This window comes from Psittacula echo (genome assembly GCF_963264785.1).
Source record: "Psittacula echo genome assembly, chromosome: 11".
Taxonomy (NCBI): domain Eukaryota; kingdom Metazoa; phylum Chordata; class Aves; order Psittaciformes; family Psittacidae; genus Psittacula; species Psittacula echo.
Window position 1 is genome coordinate 15,537,670 of NC_137746.1, and position 26,008 is coordinate 15,563,677.

Below are 26,008 nucleotides of genomic sequence, written 5' to 3' on the forward strand. Positions count from 1 at the left end.
CTGTTCTTGTCTCTGCTGTGGGGAGACTCCCCCTTGCAGTCCTGATCCAGCTCTGGGGCAACAACACCAGAGGGATGTGGAGCTGTCGGAGCGACTCCACAGGAGGTCATGGAGATGCCGCGAGGGCTGGAGCAGCTCTGCTCTGGAGCCAGGCTGAGAGAGCTGGGCTGGGGCAGCCTGGAGAAGAGAAGGCTCCTGAAGGGGAGACCTGAGAGCAGCTCCAGTGCCTAAAGGGGCTGCAGGAAACCTGGAGAGGGGCTTTGGGCAAGGGCCTGTAGGGACAGGACAAGGGGAATGGCTTTAACCTGCCAGAGGGGAGACTGAGATGAGCTCTTAGGCAGAAGCTCTTCCCTGTGAGGGTGCTGAGGCGCTGGCCCAGGGTGCCCAGAGAAGCTGTGGCTGCCGCATGCCTGGCAGTGTTCAAGGCCAGGTTGGACACAGGGGCTTGGAGCAAGCTGCTCTAGTGGAAGGTGTCCCTGCCTGTGGCAGGGGTTGGAACTGGATGAGCTTGTAAGGTTCCTTCCAACACAAACCACTCCGGGATTCTACGAGACAGCACCATGCTGCAACAAAGAGCCTCCACAGTCTTACCATGTGTGTCTATGCAGATTCTAGAGATGTATCAGAATTGCTGATAAAAGCTCGTGTTTAAACCTGCAGCATTTCTTCAGGCAGCATGCAGATGAAAGTGATGCTGGATCACCCCCTGTCACTGTGCAACCAGGTGAGGCCTGACCGAGGCTGCTCATGAATGACACCCAAGGAGCTCAAGAGGGGCAGCACAATATTTCGTCAATACTTACAGCAGTTTCCTCACACAGGATTTTGATGAATGACGACTAGTTAAGCTTGGCTACAGGTCAATTCATCTCACTTGGGTAGATGGGAGCAGCAGGATGGATGGGGAAATGTCTCAGAATACCAAATCAGAGGGACAAAATGCTTCTGCAGGAGTCACCGGGGAGCTGCTGAGGCCACTGAGTGATCTGCTAAAGTGGATTCTTTATTCTCATGTTTATTAGTAACCTTATGGAAAGAATATCTCAAGTTTTTCCTTTCCACGAACTCATAGATATGTGCAGGAATGTGAGAAGCAGGCTTATATTTACACCTGCAGTCATCCTAAGAGCCTTGAAATATTTTAGGTTTTATTATATTTTACATGCATGTGAAAGGCTTTAGAAATAGAACAACTAAAATTGGAACAACACAGACCCCTGCAAAACTCACATTAAAAAGAGTGAGCCAAGACAGCATATGCCCTTTCCGAGAGGAAGAAAATGCATTATAAATCTGGGAATAAAGCCACCTAACTCCTGGCAAGACAGCTCAGAGGAACAGATAATAAAACAATCCTATCAATACAAGTCATAAGACATTCAAAGCTAGAATTAATGTATCCTTTACTCATTATTAGACATATAAATAGCTTTAGTTTGTGACAGATTTAAGTATTTCCTGTACGAAGGGATTCAGCTGTCTTAACCAGCAATACAGTAACACAAAAACTAGGTACAAGCTGCCTTTGACAGGAAGCAAAAGGCATTAAAAACTGGAAACAGCCTCAAGAGCTGAATGTCAAGGGCCCAGCTACCGAACACCTCTAGCCTTACCAGCACCAAAAAGCCCAAGTATCTCATCTCTATCCCACACACACCTCAGTAACTTCACTTGCCTCCAAGGAGGACAAAACTGCTTGAAACAAGAACATCCTTGCAAGGTTGACAGCACTGGCTGCAGTTAGAGAAAGGCAGCAACCTTATTCACATCACCTCCATTTACCTAAAGTACCTCACTGATGAACTGTGCAGGATTAAAAAGGTGCAAGAAATGTGGCATGCACAACGTCATCCTTTACAGAGACATTATCAAGCCTTTATTCACTAAGTTAACTCATCTCCAGCCACCCTTGCAGATAATGAGGATGCTTTAAAGTATTTGGAATTCCAGCACAAGCCTAACACATACAAAGTGGCTGCCCTTCTTCAAAAGCAAAGGAAATAAACCATTTAGGAGCACTCAGCACATCTGAGGTGGAGCAGGATGGCAGCATCACCTATGGTAATGGTTAGAAAAGGAAAGTAAATAAAAGCAGAGAGCTATAGGATGCAAAGGTATTTCACATTTTTATTGTATCAGCATCAACTTGTAAAGAAACCATTAGAGAGATGACTTAAACTAGCCTTCGACAGATGATAAAGCAGCAACTATTCAAAACAAACAATGCACAGAACTGTACAATCTGGCACAGAAAACAAGGAAATGGAATGTGCTTCAGCTGACGTTGATCTGAAAAACCTAGCTGGTTAAATTCAGTTTTATACCAAGAAATAAGCTTTAACTGAATATACACTTGACTGCAGTCTAGCTCCAAAAACACCCTTCCCTTTATACAGGCAGTGCTCCAGAACTGGTAACATAACCAAAGCCATAGAGCAACTTCACAAAAACACATAAAATGATCAGTGTACTGGAAATGACACCAGGAGCACTCCAAGGGGACACCTGATACAGCTCTGCTCTTTCAAAACCATTTCCTAAACACCAGCTGAGAGTACCCAGGATTTTAGTTTCGGGGGTGCGTGTGAGGAGTGGGGATGTTTCCCCAGCACTACGAAGTGATGGAGGATAAAGATTAAGAGGCAGTTTGGAGATTTCAGCACCTGTCACCAAAAGCCACTCTTACATTCTCTGTGAGTAAGCCCTCATGACAGCGTATGGGGGAGTATCAGGGCACGAAGATTTGCTGCTGAATCACTACCTTTTTCCTCTACATGCGTATTCCTCATGGATCTCCTCGTTCATTTTGGTCACAGTGGAGTCCCACAGCATCTCCACAGACAGCAGCAGTCACGTATGACCACAGAAATGGGGATGAGCAGAAGACCACAATGCCCCAGCAAGCCCAGGCACCAATCTTACCTGCAGCTACAGGAGAGATAAGCCTGCTTCAAACCAACTCTCACAATGCAAGAACATAGATTTTTAAGTTAACGAAGGCTCAATTCAAAGATCCCTCAGGAAGAAACACAACCATGTTGTAGGCCATTAGCTCCAAAGGGGTCAACTGCTCAGGGACAAGGCAGAAGGGCTTTCAACTTTTTTCTTCTTCAAACACTTCAGTTATTTGTGCATTAACTTCTCATTTCTTTGGCTTTAGTCAGCCCAGTGACCTCCAGAATTGGGATTCTTTTGACTCCTGGAAACATGCCCAAAAACTCATTCTGCCTCTAAGGAAATTCACAATTTGGCATTTAAGAGGAACTGTATCAAATGATATAGCTGCAGTCCTATTTTGTACTTGACATCAGAGCTTTCATGTCACCTTCTCCCCCTCAAATGACTCAATAATTGAGATAGTCCTCAAAGGAGAGGTTCAAAGGCATGACAGGGAAGGGTAGGCAAAGCCCCACCTTACACAAGCTTTTCCCTCACAGTCCATGAAGCTGGAAGCTGACTGGTGAGGAGGAAAAGATGCACATATGAACCCTTTGGAAAAAGGGAAGACAGACTGAGAGGACACATTAAGCAGAAGCTCTTCCCTGTGAGGGTGCTGAGGCGCTGGCACAGGGTGCCCAGAGAAGCTGCGGCTGCCCCATCCCTGGCAGTGTTCAAGGCCAGGTTGGACACAGGGGCTTGGAGCAAGCTGCTCTAGTGGAAGGTATTCCTGCCTGTGGCAGGGGGTTAGAACTGGATGAGCTTTAAGGTCCCTCCCATCCCAAACCATTCCATGATTCTATAGAAGGCAAGCTAGAAGGAAAATCTGGTACAGGCACAAGAAGCAGAAAGGGCTCAGTGGCCCCACCACAGGCACACATGCACTGCCTCAACACCTCAGGCCAGCAGAGCTGCTACAGCCATCAGCCTGCAAGACTACCACGTCTGTGTTCACAAGAACTCTACCTCATCTCTCACCAGTTACTCCACTGCACACTCCCACATCATCCATGTTTCTTTTGCTCCACAGAAATACCTTTCGTTTTCAACGCCTTTTTGGTTTTTTTCCCCCCAAAGAGCTCCCAGGCTTCATTTCCCAAATTCTTTCTGCAGGTCTCATAAAGTAACTGATAATGTCAATTCAAGTTATCATATTCACTAAGCCACAGATGACAGCACCCCAGGCGTACAGAAGAGATTCTAAGCTAAGAAGCAATTTTTTTCTGGCCACATATGGCAGCAGGAGAGCACCCAAAAAATGGCAAACCCCTTTCCTCTTGACAGTCAGAGGTTAACATACAGGCAGGATGAGTCAATAATCCATGAGTGGCTGCACATCACGCAACATTTGTGTTCAATCTGAAACACACGGACATTAAAGAAAAATGCAGTCCATTTATGAAAGGCAGAGTTATTTGTGAAAGCAAGCCCAGAACCAGGAGACTTTGCCTTTCTATTGACCACTGCTAATTGTGCAAATGCCCTGGTTTTCCCCTTCTGGCCTGATGCCCAAGGAAAACCTTTTATAGTTGGCACTGAAGAAAATGCATCTTTTAGCACACCTTTGTGAGGTAGTTGTTGGCCTGAAAGCCTACAGGTTTGTTGGTGTTATTGTAAAGAAACCACTCAGAGTGCCAATTCAGCAAGAGGATACCGTCTCCTAACTCTTGAAGTCAGTGTTTTCAAACAGCTTTGAGCAGAAGATTTTAACTCTGACAACATACAATTTGTCTCTGCTCTTTTGCCTCTAACTCCTGTCCCTCCCACTGAAGGGACATGTCCCTGTGCAGACCAGAAGGAAGCCAACATTTTCTCCTCTATTTCAACAGCTTTCCAAGATACAGCTTGACCCTCATCCTTTCCTCAGACACAAGGAGGATTAAGTCACTCTTCTGCCTCTATTTACATTCAAGAGGGCTGCCACTACTTGGATAAGCCACAAATGCTAATTATTCTGTATTGATTCAGTTGACTTTCTGGGACAAAGTAGGTCTAAAGCTCCAGGACACTTTATGAGCATTACAGAACATCAGCTTTCTTATACAGGACAAAACAGGTTAAGCAAAGAGCACAGTTCAGATATCAAACAAACATCTAGAATAGAAATGCTGGGTGCCTATCAAGACCTCTACTGCTTGCATCAGGATCTATAAAAAAGGTAAAGAGATATTGGAAAGCAATATAACACAGCACAACAGGTTTTGCCTATCACCAGAGGACTGAAGAGGATGTAAATGGTACCAGACAGTAAGAGGGCCACGTGCGTACATGGACAGCGACTGTCCTCATTCTCTCATTTCATTATCTACTGAATCCCATCTTGCAGAAAGATAGGAACTTAATCCAGAGTTTGTATTAGGTCAAGGTTTAATAAAAACAGGGAAGTCCAGGACTTGAAAGTATTTTGTTATAATGTAAAAACTGCAGCATTTCAACTTCATAATAATTCCATCTTCCCTTTCCTCCAACAAGAGGAAATCAAAAGCCCAGTTGTATGTGTAATACTTCTGCACACTGAGAGCATGATCCTGCTGGAGGCTAAAAGACTGTTTATGCACAGATCAGTAGTCACTGTGCAAACTTGCATGCTCTGTTCCCTCTGTACTCCTCGATTTTGGCTTTAAGAGAGTACTCAAGTACCACCAAATGGTGCTTCATTAGGGGTGACTATAGATTTCATCTTATGTAGGCAGATAAGAGTTCAAATATTTTCCTACAAAACAACAGAATTCAAATTAAGTGACAAAACAGAATTGTAAAGCGGGATCCATGCATAGCATTAGCACATATTTATGTAAAATGGTTTACAGCTCAAAAGTAAAATGCTGCTAAATGCCAACTGCTGTACCACAAACAAGTGTGCACACATTGTATCAGATCTTCCTTCCACCAATCTTAGTGATGAACATTACAGTAAGAAGAGTCTGCATTTGTAATCTTCAGAGGATATTTAAGATGTGCTAACACTGGAGATAGACATATGCCTACAAGAAAGGAAAAATAGGTATTTCATCAATACAAGCCTGAAGCGGTGGGAGAGGAAAGGAGGGATCAAGCAGGATGGAAGACTTCACTGCCACACAATGTATCTGCGAGACTCAATTCTTAAGTTTAGAGACAGCATTAGACTTCAATTCTGCTGCACACCTAAATGGAGTAAGCACTGTAAGTGAGGGCAGTAACCTCCCTTCCTTTACATATATTAAGAGTCTACAACAGAAATGCTGAAAATCGTGGAAAGACTGCAAGGTTGAGTGCTGCTGTACAAGTCAGTTTAGACTAAGCCCCAGCTACTGTCAAATCTATTCAACAGAAGTTATTACTAGCAATTTTGCACCAAACAAGCAGCAAAGGCTGAAGGTAGTGGGTGGAGAAGAGCAATAATTTAAGATTTCAATAGAGTGCCAAGCTTGTGCTGGAACTTCAGGCGAGTGTTGGGCTTTGCTGCATTTCTTTAAGCAGACAATAAGGCCATGACACACAACCGGAGGCTCCATCTGCTGCCCTCTCTCCCCTCTAAGGCTGAGCACACTCATGGCAGCAGTTGTTGGGGATTCTAAACCAGCAATTCCAGACACACACTGGGATGAGCTCAGAGGAACTGCTGGGATGATCAGGAGCAATGAAGAGCTTTAATCTCCAAAGCTTACAAGGCAGATAAAGCCTTGCGTGAGCTGGCTTCTGTTTATTTCCATAGGTCCTTGTATCACTACCTAAGAAATAAAAGTTCTCAGCATGTCTTCTGAAAACATACCCCCTGCTAAGTCCCAAAGTTGTCGGGTAAGAAACACGGAAGCTCTTTTCTTGTGGCTCAAAAATGCCCAGCTGATGCAGTGTGAAATTCCCATCATCTTCATGAGGCTTCACTCCACATAAGATGAATTATTTATTCTCTGTCAGCCTGTAAGCATTAAACTTTAAAACTGTATCACTTCAGAAATATTTTGTTTTTCAAAAGCAGCATCTTTGTCAAACTGATAATGTCTATGGAAATTAGTGCCCAGCATAGCTGTCTTCACTGAACAGCAAAGTCCAGGACAGGAAAATCTAGGAGGCTTTCAAACCACGTCCATGACATCAGCATTCAGGCATCTTAAACTGACAGAAACAATATTAAAAAAGAAAGTGTAGATTATCTCAAGGAGGAATTTTTATCAGCATTTTTATCGTAACTAGGGATCAGTCTGCCATTAATTCCCACCTATTTCCACAGAAACAGTTGCTTTCATTAAAAGGACTATGCAAGAGCCCTTTTAAATAGATAGCTACCCGTCGTAAATAAGTTTTAGAGTCATGTGAAGGTTCACGTGCGTTCCTATCCAAGATTGGATCATTGATGAGAATACAAAGCTGTGGATCAACATTATTAGTAGACACATTCACAATGAAGACACCTCCATTCTGTAAAACACAAGTGTGTCAGGAGTAGAAATACCCTTCGCTGGTACTTCTGAAAACAGAATTGTTTCTCCCAAAAGATACTGAATAGGTAAGCTAGGCACTTTCCTAGACATTAATTTTCAGGCATCAGAGATGCTCAAAGAAGCTTAGGGAAGAAAAGCAATAAAGTGCAAAATTAATAGAGGAAACAGTACTTCTCTGAAGCAGTGCATTTGCATAAGCACACTGAACACAGAAACAGAGGGCAGAATCAAGCATATAGCAAGTCATGAGACCACCAAGTTTATACCAGAAGTGTTGAGACCTACTTCAGCTATCCCAAGAGCCAAACCGCACTGCCCAGCACATAAGAGTTCCTACTAGGCAGTATAGTGCAGCAACCTGGTGTTCAACCACCTCACCTTCAACTATGCTATACTATGGTAAATTAGATTAAAGTCTAACATTACAAAAAATACAACCATCACCCCTAAACAGACCCAGCCGTGGTACTCAACCACTCAAGGCCAAACAGAAGATAGAAACTGGAAAAAAAGAAAGGAAATCAGCTGAAGTAATGTGTGCCTGGAACGCCTGCTCTGAAACCAGCCCCCAGTGGGTTTTCTCCATTTGCTGCCAAGCACCTCTAATGCAATCCAGACAGTCAAGGACACAGTCAGAATGTTAATATGAAAGCATTAAAATTCCCATTGAAATAGGACCTGTCAAGCTACTTTATGTAACATGATTTATAGTTTCCAAATGTAGTAACAAGGGATTTTATTGTACGAGAGCATGTGGTACACAATGGGGCTCCGCGTCCACATTCCCCACAAGCCAAACTAGAATTTGTGACCAAGTTTATGCTAGTACATGTCTGAGTTACTGGTGTGTGTATGAAAGGGCAGCTGTATGTATTAGAAATTAATGGGGGACAGAAGAGACTTAAAATGAGAACTCTCTGCTCATCTCTGTGCATGGACACCTCTAATCACTGCTGTGAGTAGCTCTGGAACAGTGCTTATGGAGAGAAGCCCAACTGTCCCCATCCCTCAGGACACCTGCATCAAGTAATAAAAAATGGGCTGTCAAAAGCTTAAAGAAGTTTTTACTTCCAGTCTTGCATGTCAGTGGGATAAATGATGTCTTCTGTAAGTTCAATGCAGTCAAAGATCGGAAACTTCTGGTTAAGTTCCCAGTGGATGGCCTGCACTTCCTAACCTGCAAACCCCAACTCCAGAACCCTGACCTCAAAACCCACTGTCTCCTACATTTGCCATATTTAACAAAGCAGCTAAAAATCATGCCGAGCTGCCCAAGTTCTGTGCTAATAACACCCATGGAGAGGTACAGCACAGAGCACATACCTTGTCATGACTTAAAGTTTGTGGATTTTTGTGTCTGCAGACACATTTTTTTTACCTCTCCATTCTACAGCTTCCCATAAATGCAGAAACATTTCTGCTCTATCAGGCCACTGCTGTTTTTCCATGCATTCACTTGAAGTAGTTTAGATAACATAACTGCAATGAAAACTGCATGTATAAACTTGAGGCAGAGTTGACTAGTTCAGGACAGACAAGCAGAGATTGACAGAAATCATACCTGCATTCTGTGCTGGAAGAGGTACTGCACCAGCTGCCAGTGCAAAGACAACATCTGAGCAAACTGGTAGCAATGCCAAACAAGTACTCTGCTTCAGACTTTATTTGGAGCAAACTGCAACTGGTCAATGTCTACCCACAGAAAACTATGGAGCTAGACACCACAGACTGCTTCTGCTGTATTGTGTTACAGTGCTGCACTCAGGATCCTAGCACTCTTACTAACTCCTTTGTCACTGTAGTAATAATCTGGGACATTATTCAAGCAGATGCTTTGTTCTGTCCTCTTCCCTGCCTAAGTCTGGTATCAATGTCCAATTAAACTCAAATATGCTTTGATTTTTTTCTTTTCAATTTAGTTAGTCAAACACACACCAAGAATGCTTGATGGAAACAGATCTGGACCTTGCCATCCATTAGTTACATTACAGCTACGACTGATGTGGTAAATTAACTGCATTCCAGATCCAAGACCTTGGACTACTCTGCTTCTACAGCACTAGTCAGAATCAATTATGAATTTTTTTAGGCCTTCCTACTCTTGCTCTGCCATTCAGCACTAGCAGGAAGAATCAAGCTTATTCCAAGTAATGAAAATCAAATGCATACAGACATTTGTGTTTGCTATTTCAATCCAGGAGGGATCTGCAATGCAAGTTTAAAAAGGAAAACTGTTTTCTGTTGGAATCATGAGAAGCGAGCAAAAGCCATAGTGAAAATCAGCTCTCCCAGGGTGAAGGGGAAGATGAGGGGAAGAAGCTAAAGAATCAGATGCTACAATTAACCGCTGAACAGCTGGCATTTTAAGGAATGTGGTTTATAAGCCAAGAGGCTGGGTAATAAAATGGCAGACAAAGTTCAGTGGACATAGTAGTAAGTGGTGCACAAGAGAAGGACCACGTAACATTCACAGACTCCTATCACTCAGAAGCTAAATCCTGATGATAGCTGCTTCAAGATACCACCTCAGTGCTCAGCAGCTATCAGAGAGCAAACCAAGTGTTAGGCATCCTTAACACAGGACTGAAGAACAAACCCAGAAGATACCAAGACACTGTGTGAATCCTGAATGGCAGATGCAGATTTGGTACACAGATTTCCAAGAGAATCTGAAGATCCAGACAAGGGGCAGGAGGAAATCACAGAATGTGCCTACACCAGCATTTTGGCTTGAATCAGAAGCACACTGTTAAAACCCACGTCCCAGTCACTGCCACCACATGCAGTGTGATTCCCATCTCAGATCCTTCTTGGACCACATAAGCTGGATTCTTAATGTATTCTAAACAAGGAGATAGCCGCTACCATAGCAGATACTAACTAGCACCCAGTCCACAAGACTAGGCTAAAGTCAATGATGCAAACTTCTGTGAAACACAGATAAGCACAGGCATCGAGTCCTAACTCACTGCACAAATCCCTTCTTCACCTGCCATGCTGTTTGATAACGAGGGAACAATTGAAGCTGAGGAGGTGCTGAGTATCTTTTTCATAGCAAGCACCTAATAAAACTAGGATACTTCATTCTGGAGAAGATAAAAAAGGTTCTCCATGATATGGCTCTGAAACAATGTCAATGGTAAATGAAAGATTAGGAGTAACTGCTCAGGGTCTCTTCCTAGGTTAAGTGGAGGAAACATCTAATCATAGAATGGTTTGGGTTGGAAAGGACTTTAAGATTATCTAGTTCCAACCCCCTGCCATGGGCAGGGATGCTTCCCACTAGAACATGTCACCCAAGGCTCTGTCCAACCTGGCTTTGAACACATCTAACAGCACAGGCAGAACACTGTTCTGCTTCTGAACAAAAGGAGATGTTTCTTCACTCAGTACCCGTTTAAGAAGGAGGACTCCTTGCTAATGAACATTATAGATGCTGTAGGTTTATAAGGGTTCAGAAAGAAACTACAGACTCATTGGTGTAAAGCCCAACAAGAGCCATTAGGTGCAGTCAGCAACGCTAGCTCCGGAAGTACCTGAGGCACAGACTGCTAGAGCTTGCGGTATACTCTGGGTAAGTAAAACTACAGACTTACCTTGTTACTGTCCTATTGTAGGATCCACTACTGACTACTATCAAGACACAACGCTGGCATTGACGTACAAAATTTAGCCTGACCAAGCTGGACTACTCTTGACAATGGCAAGAGCGGTGTGCTAGGTGGAAGAGGAAATAAAATGCACTCCAGCCTAAAAAAACGATAAACATGTGCAATAAAAAACTACTGCGCAAGCAAAGCCTGTCCTTCTTTTAGGGGGATAATTCCAGGCTTCATCCCCAAATGTCCTGGTTTCGGCTGGGTAGAGTTAATTTTCTCCCTAGTAGCAGTGCTGTGGCTTGGCTTTAGTCTGGGAACAATGCTGATAACACACCAATGGTTTAGTTGTTGCTCAGCAGCACTTACCCCGATCAAGGACTTTTCAATCTCATGCTTTGCCAGTGCAGAAGGGCACAGGAAGTCAGAAGGAAGCACAGCCAGGACCCCTGACCCAAACTAGCCAAAGGGGTATTCCATACCACAGCACGGCATGCCCAGTATAGAAACTGAGGGGAGTTGGCCAGGAAGGGCCGATCGCTGCTCATTCTCAATGACATCATGCCAGTAGGGGTCAAGAGATCCTACAACTCACTTGATTACTGAAAACTGTTTATTCAGATAGAAACTGCTGCCACACATGGTAACCTGCAGACTCACAGGCCCTCGGGGACAGGCCCAAAGAGCCAGTTGAACTATGGCTCCAAATCACTCAGCTTTGAGTACAAACTATCCAGGAAACAGCCTTTTTATTGCCAGAGATCTGAAAGAAAACCCAAAAGCCAGAGGAAGTCACTAAAACAGAAGGCATTTAAAACTAAAAGGGAATCTGCCTCAAGACATTCCTGTGCTTCAACCAACGTATTCCTCACTCAGTCTTCTCTCTGAATTTTTACACTTGGCCAATAAATACCTCTCATTCTAGCACTCGGAGAGGATTTATGATGCACTGCAAGTGCTGTGCAATTAAAAGATTTAATGCCTGATTCATTTCCTTCTTCAAAGGGAGACTGGAGAAAAGCAGAGCAGGAGATGGCTGGGTACCGTATAGCTGTGGGTATATCATACATATACATGATGTGACATTTCCTCTACCACTACTGTAAACCAGCACATCCCCGCTCTTCCTGTAGTTGTATCAAACCTATTTCACTGTGTAGATTCCCAACTATTAGTCATTCTTCAGCTTAATCGTTGAGGGGGTTACAGTATGGATTTTTACACACCATCCCACATTTCCACCATAATTTATCAATTGCTTTTTCCACTCCATTTCACTGAATTTCTGATCTCATTTCCCCAACTACACTGTCTACAATCATAACATAGCAGTGACTTTAAAAAATTCAGCATGCTCCACTAATTTCACAATGTGTTAAAAGAGATAACAGAGGGAACACATTCTTTCCATCTCAGTGTGATTACTTCCACTTGCCTATCAGAGACAACGGTACACAGCTGAGGAGGAGGACAGGAATTTCTGCAGTAAGAAGTCAACACTTTGCAGTTTTACACAGGTATCAACCAACCTGCAATGAGAAAAATGCCACCAACTCCTATGTGCAAGACCGAGCATTTACCTCTTTCACATTTTTCATTAGCATGTGGTGTTTTGCTCTGAATCATGCGGACAGGGCTTCATCCAATCCAGCAGCACATTTGTTTGAGGGATTATTACAGATGCATCATATACTAATAAAACACCCTGCTCTGAAAGGAATTTTAAACTGCACAACGTCACGCTTCCCAGCTGCAGTCTTAAGTTCTATATAATGTCAATGCTGAGCACAAGCTACTTTCACAAGCAATTAAGACAGACTACATGAAGTACCTAACTCAGCCCGCAGGCTATATAAGACTTGGCTTTCAGCTTTGTTCAATTACTTTGCCCTTGTCTTTGGTAAACAGAAATCCTTGTTTTACTTCCTCTCCACCACACACAGCATCTGTTCTCCAAATCGTACCACCCTAGTCCGCACACAGCAGCCCTCAGATCTGTTTTACTCTACGCTGAAGGAGTTTCATCAAAAGATTTGAAGATAAGCTGCACAACACAGCAACGTTCTTCAATAAGTTCTACTGTCTAAACCAGGTATCTCTGAGGTAAGTTTCACCTCACGCATGCTCAGAAGCATAAAGAAGATTTCGCCTCATGCCATTAACACTTCTTCAGCCAATTTTACTTGCGACAGTGCTACAAGTCACATAGTTCACTGAAGTTGTTGCTATTTCTGCAGCTTCATTTCTGAAGTCCACTTAAATACTGTTATAGTATAGGCAAAGTCTAAATCTTACGATACCCCAACCTCATTTCACACAGCAAGAGCTGTTCAGATTAAAACCCACCAGGATGTGAACAAACAAGGCATCGGAGAGGGGAATGTCCACTATTATATCATGATGCCCTCAAATGCAGAAGCTCATCTGTGTGATATAACACTTCACTCCAACCATAGAAACATTCTCAGGTTTCAAACACTGTGTGCACATAAAATGCCTAAATGCTGGAAAATAACTGCTCAGTCCAATATTTGTACCAAACTGTTCTCAGGAATTCTTACTAAATATTTAACATCATATATCACCTCCACTGAAACTGAGTATCAACAGTAATTAACCTGATTCTGAGAATCTATGTCTTCAGCTAAAAAGATAAGGCAATTCAACTTTCCAAGCTTCAGCAGAAATGAAGTGCCACTTCCACATGACAAGTCACCTTATGTAAACTGAGATGGAAAAACAGCCTAATTCTACTGAATTTCTATAAAAAACAGTATTAACAGTCATAAAATAAGAACAGTGCCAAAGGGCTAACACTTTATACTGCTAATAGTTGCTTGGAAGACTGGAGATCCATTTGAAGATAAAGATCATTGATGATTTAAGTATGTTTGAACCTAGGTCTTGATAAACTTTTCAGGACTACTGTTCAAATTCTGTTCAGGAACAGAACACACAAGCTTTGAGCCACACAGCTTTGATTCCATGTTTTAGAGAAGCACACAAACTATACAAACAGACCAGGAGATACTCACGTTCCCCATGTATTCTGAAAGCAGATCCTGCAAGGCCTGTCGCACTGCATTACACTCGGCAACTATACGTTCCCGTCGGTCATCACGTGTGCAGGATGAATCAGCCATCAGGGCTGCTCCACTAATGATGCTCTCCAGGCGCTCTTCCAGGGAAGGCCTAAAACGCTCTTCGCTGAAGGTCGATGGATCCACAATAATTTGTTTCTAGGAAAATCAAGAAATACAGGAATTGGTAACCAGACCAAGCAGGAAGTTACTGGTAAGTCATCCAGACAAACACCATTTACAGCCCATTAGGCTTTAAAGGCAAAAACCACACAATTTTGGCACTGAGGATGATTTTCATGAGTAGTTTTGTAGAACGACTAAAAGGTTCCCCAGCAGATTACATTGCTAGTCATTTCTTGTGCTGCTTTGACAGCTGAACAAAACTTGGCCACGGGAAGCCTCATTACATGAATGGCAAAATCAAATGTGCCAGCACAAATAAGGTTCAAAGTACAGAACTCTTCTTAACTACATGTCAGTGCAGACATGCCTTCACTAGTTAAGTTGTCAGATATAACTACCCGATCATGAACATAAACCCAAGGAAAATAAACATCCAAAATTAGCCCTATGTACAGTGCTCTGCTGTCCTAGTTGATCAAGTTTTTAATCTCTTCAGGTAAATACAACAGTGTTCTCAAATATTTTCAAAGTGAAACATCAACACGAATGTTTCAAACAGCACAAAAATCAATTTCATCATGGCAGAAAACTATCACAGGTTTATCTTGACAGTATTAGTAAGCATGGCTCATACTGAGAGCAACTTAAGGCTGGAACAGCAGTACTGACATAATCTGCTTTTCAAGGTGCACATACCACCACGCATGGAAGCTCACCAGGAAGCAGCAGTGTGGTATTTATCACCTTGAGAGGACTTGCACAAGATTCATTTCATCAGGTTTGCAACTTAAGGAAAAATTGCTTGGCCATTTCAAGCTTTGGTTTTATTTATGCTACAAGGCTGGGAAGGGGAGGATGTTGCTAATTCTTTATAAAAGAAGCCCCAAAAGTTTTTTCATAGAATCCTAGACTGGTTTGGGTTGGCTCCCTTTAGGCACTGGAGCTGCTCTCAGGTCTCCCCTTCAGGAGCCTTCTCTTCTCCAGGCTGACCCAGCCCAGCTCTCTCAGCCTGGCTCCAGAGCAGAGCTGCTCCAGCCCTCACAGCATCTCCATGGCTTTCTCTGGACTCGCTCCAAGAGCTCCACATCCCTGTTGTGAGCTGGATGCAGGACTGCAGGGGGGGTCTCCTCAAAGCATGGGATTTTCACAACCAGTTTGTATGCCAGAAAACTTCAACAGCAACATCACAACCACTACTTCTCCCACCAGCCAGCCCATTTCATCTCCCTACAGAGTAACCACGTAGCCTTTGCAGAAGAATCAGAACATGGCATGTGTTTTCCAACAGAGTCCCCATTCTTCCTGAAACTTTTAGCCATGTAGATCATACAAAAATAGTATGCAACAACTCCAGAACTGTGTTATAAAAGACAGAGATGATGATTATATTCTAGTAGCCATTTAATATTTTACCATCACAGTACAAACACTGGAGTATTTGGAGACGTGCATGCAAAGCCTCTTATTACCAGAGTGCAGCAGTACTCAGAAGTTAGCAGGAAATTAAGCACAGGGATAGTGTCTGCCAAGAACCTGAACACATTTGTTTTGTCAATCTCATATTTCAGAGAGTGATATATGGCCATATAAAAGAAAGCACATTAAATAGTTTGAGGTAGATGAGATAATCCATGAACCTTGCAATAGTCTTCCAGTGCCTAAAGGGGCTACAGGAAACCTGGAGAGGGGCTTTGGACAAGGGCCTGGAGGGACAGGCCAAGGGGAATGGCTTTAACCTGCCAGAGGGGAGACTTGAGATGAGCTCTTAGGCAGAAGCTCTTCCCTGGGAGGGTGCTGAGGCGCTGGCCCAGGGTGCCCAGAGAAGCTGTGGCTGCCCCATCCCTGGCAATGTTCAAGACCAGGTTTGAAAAAAGGGGCTTGGAGCAAGCTGCTCTAGTGGAAGGTGTCCCTGCCCGTGGCAGGGACTGGAGCTGGATGAGCTTTAAGGTCCTTTCACACCCAGACCATTCCGTGATTCTATGATTCAATTCTATGTAATGAAGTCAGCCCTTAAAACTGTTGCTATTACAGGACCTGCCTTCCCCTCCCACAGATACTGCTCAAGCCTTTGATTCCTTAGGTGCTAACCTGAGGCATGCTCTTTAAGGCTTATGTAGCTGAACATACAACTGCTGGAATTCAAGAAAAGCAGAATTAAAACTGAAATTATCACCAGAAAGATCAAGACAACCCTGACATCCCCATGTGACCCAAGAGATCACAGAGCAAGCTTCACACCGGGCACAGGGAGAACTCAAATAGTACTTTGTCCTCGTAAAAGAAATATGGCAGAGGAAATAGCAGAGGGCAGGAACAGGAGTGGTAATAGCAAAAAGGTGAGCAATATCTGGCAAAAGCCAAAAGTATTAAACATCTTTTGAGTGATGGCTTTGCAATATCAAATAGAGTTTTAGAGGCAAGTTACTGCCAAGGTGTTTGAAATCCAGAGGCTGAATCAGTGGTAGACACAGAACACTGGCTTCAAAAGGAAAGCGTTCTCAGTAAAAATGCATGGCTATCCTCAGTAACTCACGGAATGCAAGATAAAGAACATGACAGATCAGTACAACACATCATTGAAATGACTCCATTCCCAACCATATTAAACTTCCCACTTCATGTTCTTCTCAATAGGTAGCTTGGGAAGTTTCAAATACATTATTCACCTTTAATAAATCATTTCTGTCACGCAGAAGAATACATTACATAAATATATTATGAAATAATCAATTTCAAATAAACTAAGGGCTTACATCTAATGCAGCAGTAGGCTAACTGCTGCTTCAGAGCTAGTTTAACTTGACAGCCTTCAATCACTAAGAATCACATATGTAACTTTCTATATTCCATCAATCCTAGTTTGGAAAAAGGCTTTTTAAAAAATAAGAGCCTACTTTCCCTGAGACTTGCTGCAGTTCAGTAGAAAATGATTTCTCAGGCAATAGAAATAAAAGGAATCTGTTGCTAGTAAATCAGGTGAATGAAGAGATGGAGTTACTTTTTCTTTTTTACATCACAAAGGGTTTAAAACTTACATCAAAATTGTTGAGCGCATAAGCCAGCTCTCCACCTCCACCCTGCTGCTGGGCAGCATCATCTGATGCAGTGGCTTGGGCTGCATTGGAGATGCCCGTGACCGCCTGCTGAAGCTGTTTGTAGATCAAGTCCCTGTTAGCTTTGTAAGCAGCTACATCTGGGTGCTGCAGACAGGCCTGGGATGCTGTGTAAAGAATGGGAACATTCTTCTGCAGGATTCCTCTGGCTGCTGCCATCTGATCACGGTGACCCACATCTTTCAATTCCTATCAGGAAAATTACAGGGGAAAAAAAAAAAAAAGCATGACAACATTCACATTTAACATCCATACACTGTCTCCCCACATCTTCAAAAGGCAGGTTCTTTGCTTAGTACCCTCAAATCTAACTGCCTTCTGAGTATCCCTATTCTTAAGGGCTCAACTAATTTCAATAAACAACAGCTTCATAAAGACAAAACCCAAAGTGGGCCCTTCCCAACTCCGCAATTCAAAATCTGAGCCTGGATTTTTGTTCCTCTACACCTCTGAGGACCAGCATTTTGAAAGCTGGTAACACTTGTAAAGCAGGATACAAGTTGTAAGCACATGTTTTCTCCCCAATTCTTCCAGTTTGCATGACATCTACATAGTCACAAAAAACCCTAAATCCTCAAAACAGAGCAACTTATGTTTTTAGGTCATTTAAGAACCAAACGAATTTTTAACTATCAAATGAACAAGAGGCTTCCCCTGCAGTCTTGACTTGCACATGAGCAGCAAGATAATCTTTAAATTAAACTCAAAGACTCACAAACAGAATGTTTTCTTTAATCACACCTAGAAGATGGAGTTTACTCTCCTCAAGAGACCTGGGTACTTCATTTTAGAAGAACAAGTATATCATCTCATTCAACTTCTTGTTCATCTCCAATGAGACAAAATTAATCCAGTGACTGTAATTACCTCTAATTTAAGATCAGTGAGCAAGTCCAGACTAAACACTGCTGCAATCCTCTAAAGCACCATCACCTCCACTTTGGAACAGAAGCACTATGATTAGATAAAGCTTCTGAGTCCAGCATGAGCAGTAAGTTTATAAAAGGAAGAATGAAAAGGGTTTTTAGCAGTATCATAATTTTACCTCTTAAATCTAACGAAGAGGTGATGAAAAAGAGGACTGTCTTACTGAGAAAAGGAAAAGTAATCTGACAGCTCTTCAGAATGAATGGGTAACATGTGACCTCTACAAGATACACACCAGGCAGGGAGGGCACTGCAAGCAGGCTTACAGATTTAATACAACCACTTCCCACAGTGTGGAACGATCCATCACAGAGCAATTTAAGAATGTTTATTGCATTGCCATCCCAATCCTACTCGCATTTCCCACAATCAGATTTCAGATACGTAACCAACTGGCCATCCATTTCAGACTGTACCCAGTTTATTTGCAGAGATGAATGTGTGCAAAAATCCCCCAAGCAGTGTCAGAGGTGCATAAGCAGTTTTGGTTTGCACATATCAGCAGAGCAAACAAACAAATGTTCTACAAGAATTATGCTGTTTGAGATAAATGGACTGCCCACATCTCTGCTTGCTTTTGAGAACTTACCTACACAAGAATGAGTCACAACAGTGCTGTTGAACAAAACAAATTTTACATGCCATTTAAGGTTAAGCACAAGTTATACAAACACAGAACACACACACCACACGATTTTAAAATCCCTTCTCAAATGGGTGTTTCAGTGCAAGACTAACCAGCACCAGCACTCACCCTCCTCTTGGAAAGAGCTGCAATTCTGTGCTCACCTGTGACTTTTGCTCCCTGTTTAAATGGACATGTTCAGTCCATCTGTGCAAACCACAAAGACAGCAGCAGTGACTGCACAAAGCACTGAACCACATCTCTATTCTTCCCGTACCCACCCCCCTGCACTGCTTCAAAATGAGAAGTGCAAGTCTTGGGAAGCAGCATCTTATTACAGCATTAGCATAAACAAATGCTACTAGAACAAATTCCATCAGAAGCAGTACACTACAGCTGAACAGACTTTCTGCTTACCAGGCAAGCTGGAACTCCTTAAACACAGCAGAGTGCAACAAAAAATACTCAGCAAGTATCAGCAGCAATGGGTACTGTCCAAGAGCAGCAAGGCTGCCTTACTTTCTGATTTTGAAAAAGAAATAACATCCAGAAGAAAGAGCTGCCATCACTATACCTGTTGTCTTTTGGCTGCCATTATGTTAAGCTTGTCCACCTCTGGTTTGAGGGCTTTGTACTGGATACCCAAATCCTGCTCTGTGCCAGCATTTCTTAGTTTCAAGATACCTTCTTCCACCTAGAAGAAAATATATTCATATATTTTGCCCAAGTAATACAGTCCACAGGTCAGGAAGTAATTCAGAATGTACTTCATAACAGACAGAAAGCCATCTTCCTCTGCCCCTTTTAATTTTCGGAGGCAGATACTTCAAAAGCTGATAGCACTGAAGACTTAGCTCCTACTTCAGAGCCACCAGCTACTTGGCTACCAGAGGCAGCCAAGTACATGCATTTGAGAGAGTATGAAGGAGGCCAGGGCCATCACAGAGCTGTGGCAGTGGCCATCGAAGGGCATGAAGAGAGTCCTCAAAGCACTGCCACCCAAGCAGGCCCAGTATCAGATCTCATTTCATTGCAAATTCTCAACAAACCACCCACCCACCCTCTTGCCTGTGGGAAGATTTCCTCAAATATTTCACATTCGTTTCATTTAGTCTACTGAAACTACTCATTCCTACTAGCTCCAAGGGAGTACTGGTTATAAGAAAGCCAAATTACTGCTTTAAGATGGAAACTGCTGCTTATCCCCTGCAGTTGCAGACCACAGTGCTAAAAGTTCAGAATGGAGTACAACACAATGTCAAAAGCTACTGACAATGAGTGTAAAGACAAGTGACAAACATCCAGTGCACACGTTTTGCTCAGAGGAAAAACCCTAAAAACCTCTCTGCTCCAGAAGTGACCCATTGACAGTGCACACACCGGGGTCAGCACACATCATGAAACAAAGCCACTTGACAGAGCATGCCTGGCATACCCAGCATGGCAAAGTGGATCACAGCAGAAGAACTAACACTTACTACTTTCAGTTGAACAAGCAGCTTGTAGACATCTGCCATGTCAGCCAAAATCAGCAGGCGGGTGACGGCAGAGAGGAGGGCGCGCGCCGCCCGGACCATGTTCCCGCGTTTGACAGAGGAGCAGGGGTCATCAGCAAACTCCCCCGAAGCGCTCTTCATCAGGTCACCTGTGCAAGGGGAGGAGAAGGTCTCACTTCAGAAACAGTGTGTGATGTGAAAGGGGCTGTAAGGATTCCTGGGCAAGCATTCCAAGTCTTAAAACAAAAAGCGGTTGCTTAAATACAGCCAGCAATTAAGACTGCATATAGCTACCTCTAAGTATGGTTACCACATGGTATCTGGGAAGTGGGGCTTGTGCAAGAAGGAAGGGTTGGGAAATAACATTTTGGTCCTTATTTCAGACTGTAAAGGTGTTTTAACATGCCAGAATCCTCTGGAGAGGCAAATTCAGCCATGCCTTTGCTATTACATGTAGGAATGCAGCTCTTTCACAAACTACAATGCTCTCAAAGCTTATACAAAAGCTCCGAGTTGTGTGCATGTAGGAGTTAAGCAGAAAGCAGCAGAAAGTAGTGTAACCACCCAAGGAAACGCCGCAGCTCATGGGACTGTAAACAACTCGGAGCAATGACCTGGCTGGATGTGCCCTGGGTTTGCTTTCAAAGCAAGGCACCGCCGAGTAAAATGCTTCAGCGTTTCATAGCCCGTGGCTCTGCATCTGGTGCAGGAAGAAAGAATTTGGGTTTCAGATGGTAACAATGCAATTGGTTAACGATAAAAAGCAAAGGCCATTTTACGCAGCTACAGAAATTCCTCCAGAAGGCATTCAGAAAGCATAAAAGTAATGTCTGCATATAGTCAGAGGAGTAAATTTTGGCTTTCTCCCCCTCCTTTCTAGGACAGCACTTTGCATCCAGTACCACAGTTCCTACACAGCAGCAAGTTTTGGAATCCACATTATTATTCTTGGATCTCTTTGCATTTCAGAAACATTTGGTAAACAGTTAGGATGTAGTTTAGAAAAGGCTAGGTACCCAAGGCCAGAGATATGTGGGCAGCTGGAAATGACCTGAAAGCAGGTGAACTGTGCTAGAACCTACTGCTGTGTCAGAGGCTTCCCAAGCCTGTATGAAAAAGCATCCATATGGCCAACCACCACAACAGAAATAGCACATCTCAGAGAAGAGAAGAACCTGAAGTAGCCCTTCACAAGTGAAAGCTGACAGTGCCACACACGGAGCCCACTACACAAAACGGGGTTTGATTTGCACCAAAATCTCAACATAAGCAGTGGCATCATCCTGCCCACAGCCTGCAGTCAGTGCAGCATATCCCCAGTATGGGAAGTGCTTCAATTTTAATGACTTTTTATTTTTAATCTACTATTTTAACTACTCAACAATACCTACAACTGGAGAGCCTAGGGTTAACCATACCCATACTTACCATCAACAATTAATCTCTTGCCCTGCAAGAGTTTCTAGCAGCCAAAGGCTCTCCACCTTCGCAGCTAAATACAGCCCAAACACAGCTGCCAGCCTGCCCAAGCAACTACACCAAGATACTCAATTTTGTTCACATGCTCCCTCCTATGTAACACCCTTCCATCATCTTAAATAATACGCAGGGTGGCATATAACATTTTCAGATAAAAAATATGCTACTTCAGTACAGTGACAGATGAAAAGAGCTTCTGTCCAACCACATTCCAGCTATGACTATCAATCCAAAGCTATCCCTTACCCAACTTGGAGGAACACAACTCTATTTTAACAAGTGTTGAGAGCCTCAGATTTCCAGATGGGTGAAAGACGACACGTCTCCACTGCTGAAAAACTGCAACCAGCCATGAGATTCTAAACCCCCTACACAGCTGACATGACCCTTTCTTTATTCCTTCTGGAAGAGGATAATAATAGTGAACCTTATGTCACGGCCACAGTATGAAATCTATTAACAATGTCAGGATTTAAAGATATGTGCCAGAACGAAAATTCACTATAAATATTCCCTCGCCTATTTACTTCTATGTCAAATTCCCCACATTTCCAACTCCCAAAAGAGAAGAACGTTGTTTTCATTTATTTCCTATTTAAAACAACTTAGGGAGGTGGCCACTCGCTTCCTCCAAATCTCAGAAATTGCTAACAAGGTTAAACCCCAAAATTATCCTCCACCCATCTCTGAAATTGCAACCTTACAAGCCAGTCCTGAAATAAAATGCTATTCCTTTTTATTTTAAGGACAGCCTTGAAAAGATTGAGTGAGTTTCAAACAGCTTGTCAGGGTGTCAAAAAGATAACCAGCTTCCCAGAATTAAAGGAAGATTATATTTAAAGTTGTTGCATATATTTTTTCCTGCAAATTAAAAGAAAGCTTGTTTCAGGCTTCTTTTACAACAAAAAAGCAACATGGGGCAGTTATTTTAGCTAGAATCAAAGGGAACTCTGTCCTAAGTGTATATTTATTGCGTTAAGTGCACACATTAGCAGTTCAAACTGCATCAACCATCATCTTCTCATTGTCAAATGTGAACCAGAGGTAAAACGCAAGTTTGAAAGCAGGATTCCAAGAGTTAAAAGAAAACAGACTGCAGAAGAGTCAGACTATGAGACTCTGATTATACAGCTGGTACAAATTCTTATATGAGGAATCTGTTTTTCCAATATAACCATAGATTTCCACTAGATATTATAAGGGAAAGATAATAAAACAGAGTTGAGAAAGAAGAGGCAATGGCAGCCACCCTATGATCTTGTCAATAAAGCACTAAGAATTCAATTAAATCTAATGGAACAAAGCCCATTTCAGAAATAGTAAGATTTTAGTCCATGAAAAGAAAATTACCATTTTCTAGTCTCATTCCCACCATGCCCACAGGGTCTGACAGCACTTTCAGGCAGCACTATTAATCCTCCTCAGCAGCACAGTACACACTGACCATGTCAGATAGGGCTTGCTTTATACCAACCCCAACAGGGAAGTAGCAGGGAAGACAGTCAAGGCAAGGCCTAGGACTCCCACAGTCACTGATGCTTTTCTTCCCAAGCCAGAACTTTGTGTCCTCACATAGAACGTATCACACAATCACAGAGTGGTTTGGGTTGGAAGGGACCTTAAAGCTCATCCAGTTCCAACCCCCTGCCACAGATAACACCACCTTCCACCAGACCAGGTTGCTCCAAGCCCCATGCAACCTGGCCTTGAATGCTGCCATGGATGGGGCAGCCACAGCTTCTCTTGGCAACCTGTGCCAGTGGCATCACTTCGATGTGATCCATCACTTGTACCCCTCAGCACCTACCAGTTCAGAGCCCATCTCCAGGCTCCTTTGATGGCAGCATTAGAAATACAATTCCATCATCAGGACGCAGTTCTACCTGCTACTCATCACCAAGCAAAGGCAAGCATGAAATTAGAGTTTCAAGACCCTACTATTCTGGACTCTGAAGTGCTATCTTACCACTAATACCACCTTCCATGTCCATCATGTGTCACAACAAGCCGCTGTTGCTTTCTACAATAAAGGACAAGCCCAGCAACTTCTTTTGCTGTATCAACATTGGAGTTGATACTTATGGCAAAAATAGGTTTGTGAATTTCTTAATCTTGTCTTCAATTAAATCCATATACTGCCTACAACACTCCTACAATTTGCCAAGAGCTTTCTCAGAGCTCCCTTAGCTTATGGCTTTTCAAAGATCTCAAGCCTTTGACTAGAGAATTATTTCTGATACAAGTGGTACACTCCTAAGACATTTTTCTTGCAGGAAAACAACTCAGAACTCTTTGCTGCCTTCCATGAAATCAAGCTTGATGATTACAACAGAATTGCCTTTAAGGTCAAGTTATTCTGCAACTGGCCTCCCCCTGTTCCTTGGAACTCTTTAAGCCATGCATCTTGTGTGCAGGACAGTTGAAAAAACATTTTATACTCTCAGAATTTGCCTCACTGCTCAATTCTGGAGAAAGCTTCCTTCAAACACAGGGTGGAAAGACACCACACTGCATCAGGAGGTTCACTCCCCCACATTTGCAACTGTGAAACATGATTAAAGTCCACAGGATTCACAAGAGCATTCAGACATTCTCTTACTGCAAACCCTAAGCACAGGCTTAAGCTTTTTAATTTTAAGCTGTAATTTTTGGTCTTTTATGTAAAATTACCATAGGCAGAAACACAACAGTAAGAGCATAGCTAATAGCCTGGATCCTTACACTAGCACACAGATAAAACTACAGGCACCAGTACTGCAGGAAAACAGGACCAGCCTGGTCAGCCTGACCTAAGAAATCTTCCTCTTGATCCCAGAGTTTGCAAACTGTCTTGGTGCCAAGCACCTGCGTAAGAAACGGGTTCAGTCCCAAAGCACCTCCCAACAGCCCCAGAAGAGCAAACCATTTCAATGTACAGTGAACTTCATGCTTCCTAACAAAGCAAAACTCTACAAGGAGCTTTCAACAGGGAAAGTAAGACTGGGCAAGACCAATACTGCCCCTTTTACCACCTAACAAAATTCCAATGGCAGAACTTAATGCAGCAAACACCATTAGGATGCTGAAATCCAAAACATTCCCACCAGACTTTTTCCCAGAGCTAAATCTCCTCTATAACCACAGCAGGATCTACTCTGAAAAACATTTTGCTTTTGTCTCCACTATTCTGTTCAAAACTGTCAGAAGTTTCACTACTTTAAAAGAAGTCAAAAGTCCAAAGCTTTAAAGGGCCAGGAACCTTACTTTAGGATATTTTATGAACTCATTTAATATTTAAAGCAAGTTATAATTTATTCTTCCACTGTAAAAAAATCAAGACGACTCTGAAGATCCACTTACACTGATTTAGTATGTAGCAGTGCTATCATTCATTCTAAACTCTTTTCCCTTCTTTGTTTTTACCCCCAACAAATGGGTTTTTAGGAACAAGTGTACTCACTGAAGTCGTGCACCCTCTCCATCATCTTCTTGCTAGGCTAAAAAAAACACTTTAATTTCCTCTGATGGGACAAGTTATCTATTGTCCTAATCATCTTCATAACCCCTGCCTGCATTCATTCATCTTTTTTTATTATGGTAACTAAACCTCTCCCTGGTCTAAATACAGGCATTATTAATTCTATTCTCCTGTCTTCTGCTGAAGATAAATGGTGCTGTACATCTACAATCCCACTGCTGCTGTCAGACACACAGATGCTGCCAGTTCACCATCACCGTGCTGCTGATCATGACACCGGGGTTCTTCCCTCTGCTTTTGCCTCCATAGCAAAAGGCGGATAACAGCACCAACACCTGCAAGTTTTGCCAAGCACACAAACAGGCTTTGTACTACACTTCCCTCATGCCTGCCGCTCATGGATTCAAGTGGTCTACCACAATCCTGGAAGCACTTCTGAAGTGCGCAGACTATATACAAACATGTACCTTGAGATTCTGTAGCTCTTTGCTTTTATTAGCACTAGGAGAGCTGCAGCCCTCCCCTGGGCATTGGAGGTAGACAGAATTCCCTCTGTTGTACCTCATTTTTCATCATTTGCTTCTAATTTCTTCAAAGGTTGGCTTGCTTTTTAATTTCCTCACGAAGAGTTGCTATGCTAAACCTGACCAGACACTAGCACCAAGGCACAGCCCTGATCGTACTGCCCCAGCAGCCCAGCATGCTGTGACTCCATCCCACAACCAATTGTGGCACCAGTTTTGTTCAG

At 42.9% G+C, this 26,008-nt stretch overlaps 1 protein-coding gene across 3 annotated transcripts in view; it reads right to left on the minus strand.

Moving 5' to 3' along the window:
- Positions 1 to 26,008, minus strand: part of CTNNA1 (catenin alpha 1) — a 123,427-nt gene that overhangs the window by 76,966 nt on the left and 20,453 nt on the right. For all 3 annotated transcript variants that reach the window (XM_080626818.1, XM_080626817.1, XM_080626819.1), the window contains 4 exons: positions 20,307 to 20,473; positions 19,403 to 19,522; positions 17,199 to 17,465; positions 13,993 to 14,196 (listed from right to left, as the gene is read on the minus strand). In XM_080626818.1, the coding sequence (XP_080482944.1) occupies positions 13,993 to 14,196; positions 17,199 to 17,465; positions 19,403 to 19,522; positions 20,307 to 20,473 (758 nt within the window). The remainder of the gene's footprint in view (positions 1 to 13,992; positions 14,197 to 17,198; positions 17,466 to 19,402; positions 19,523 to 20,306; positions 20,474 to 26,008) is intronic.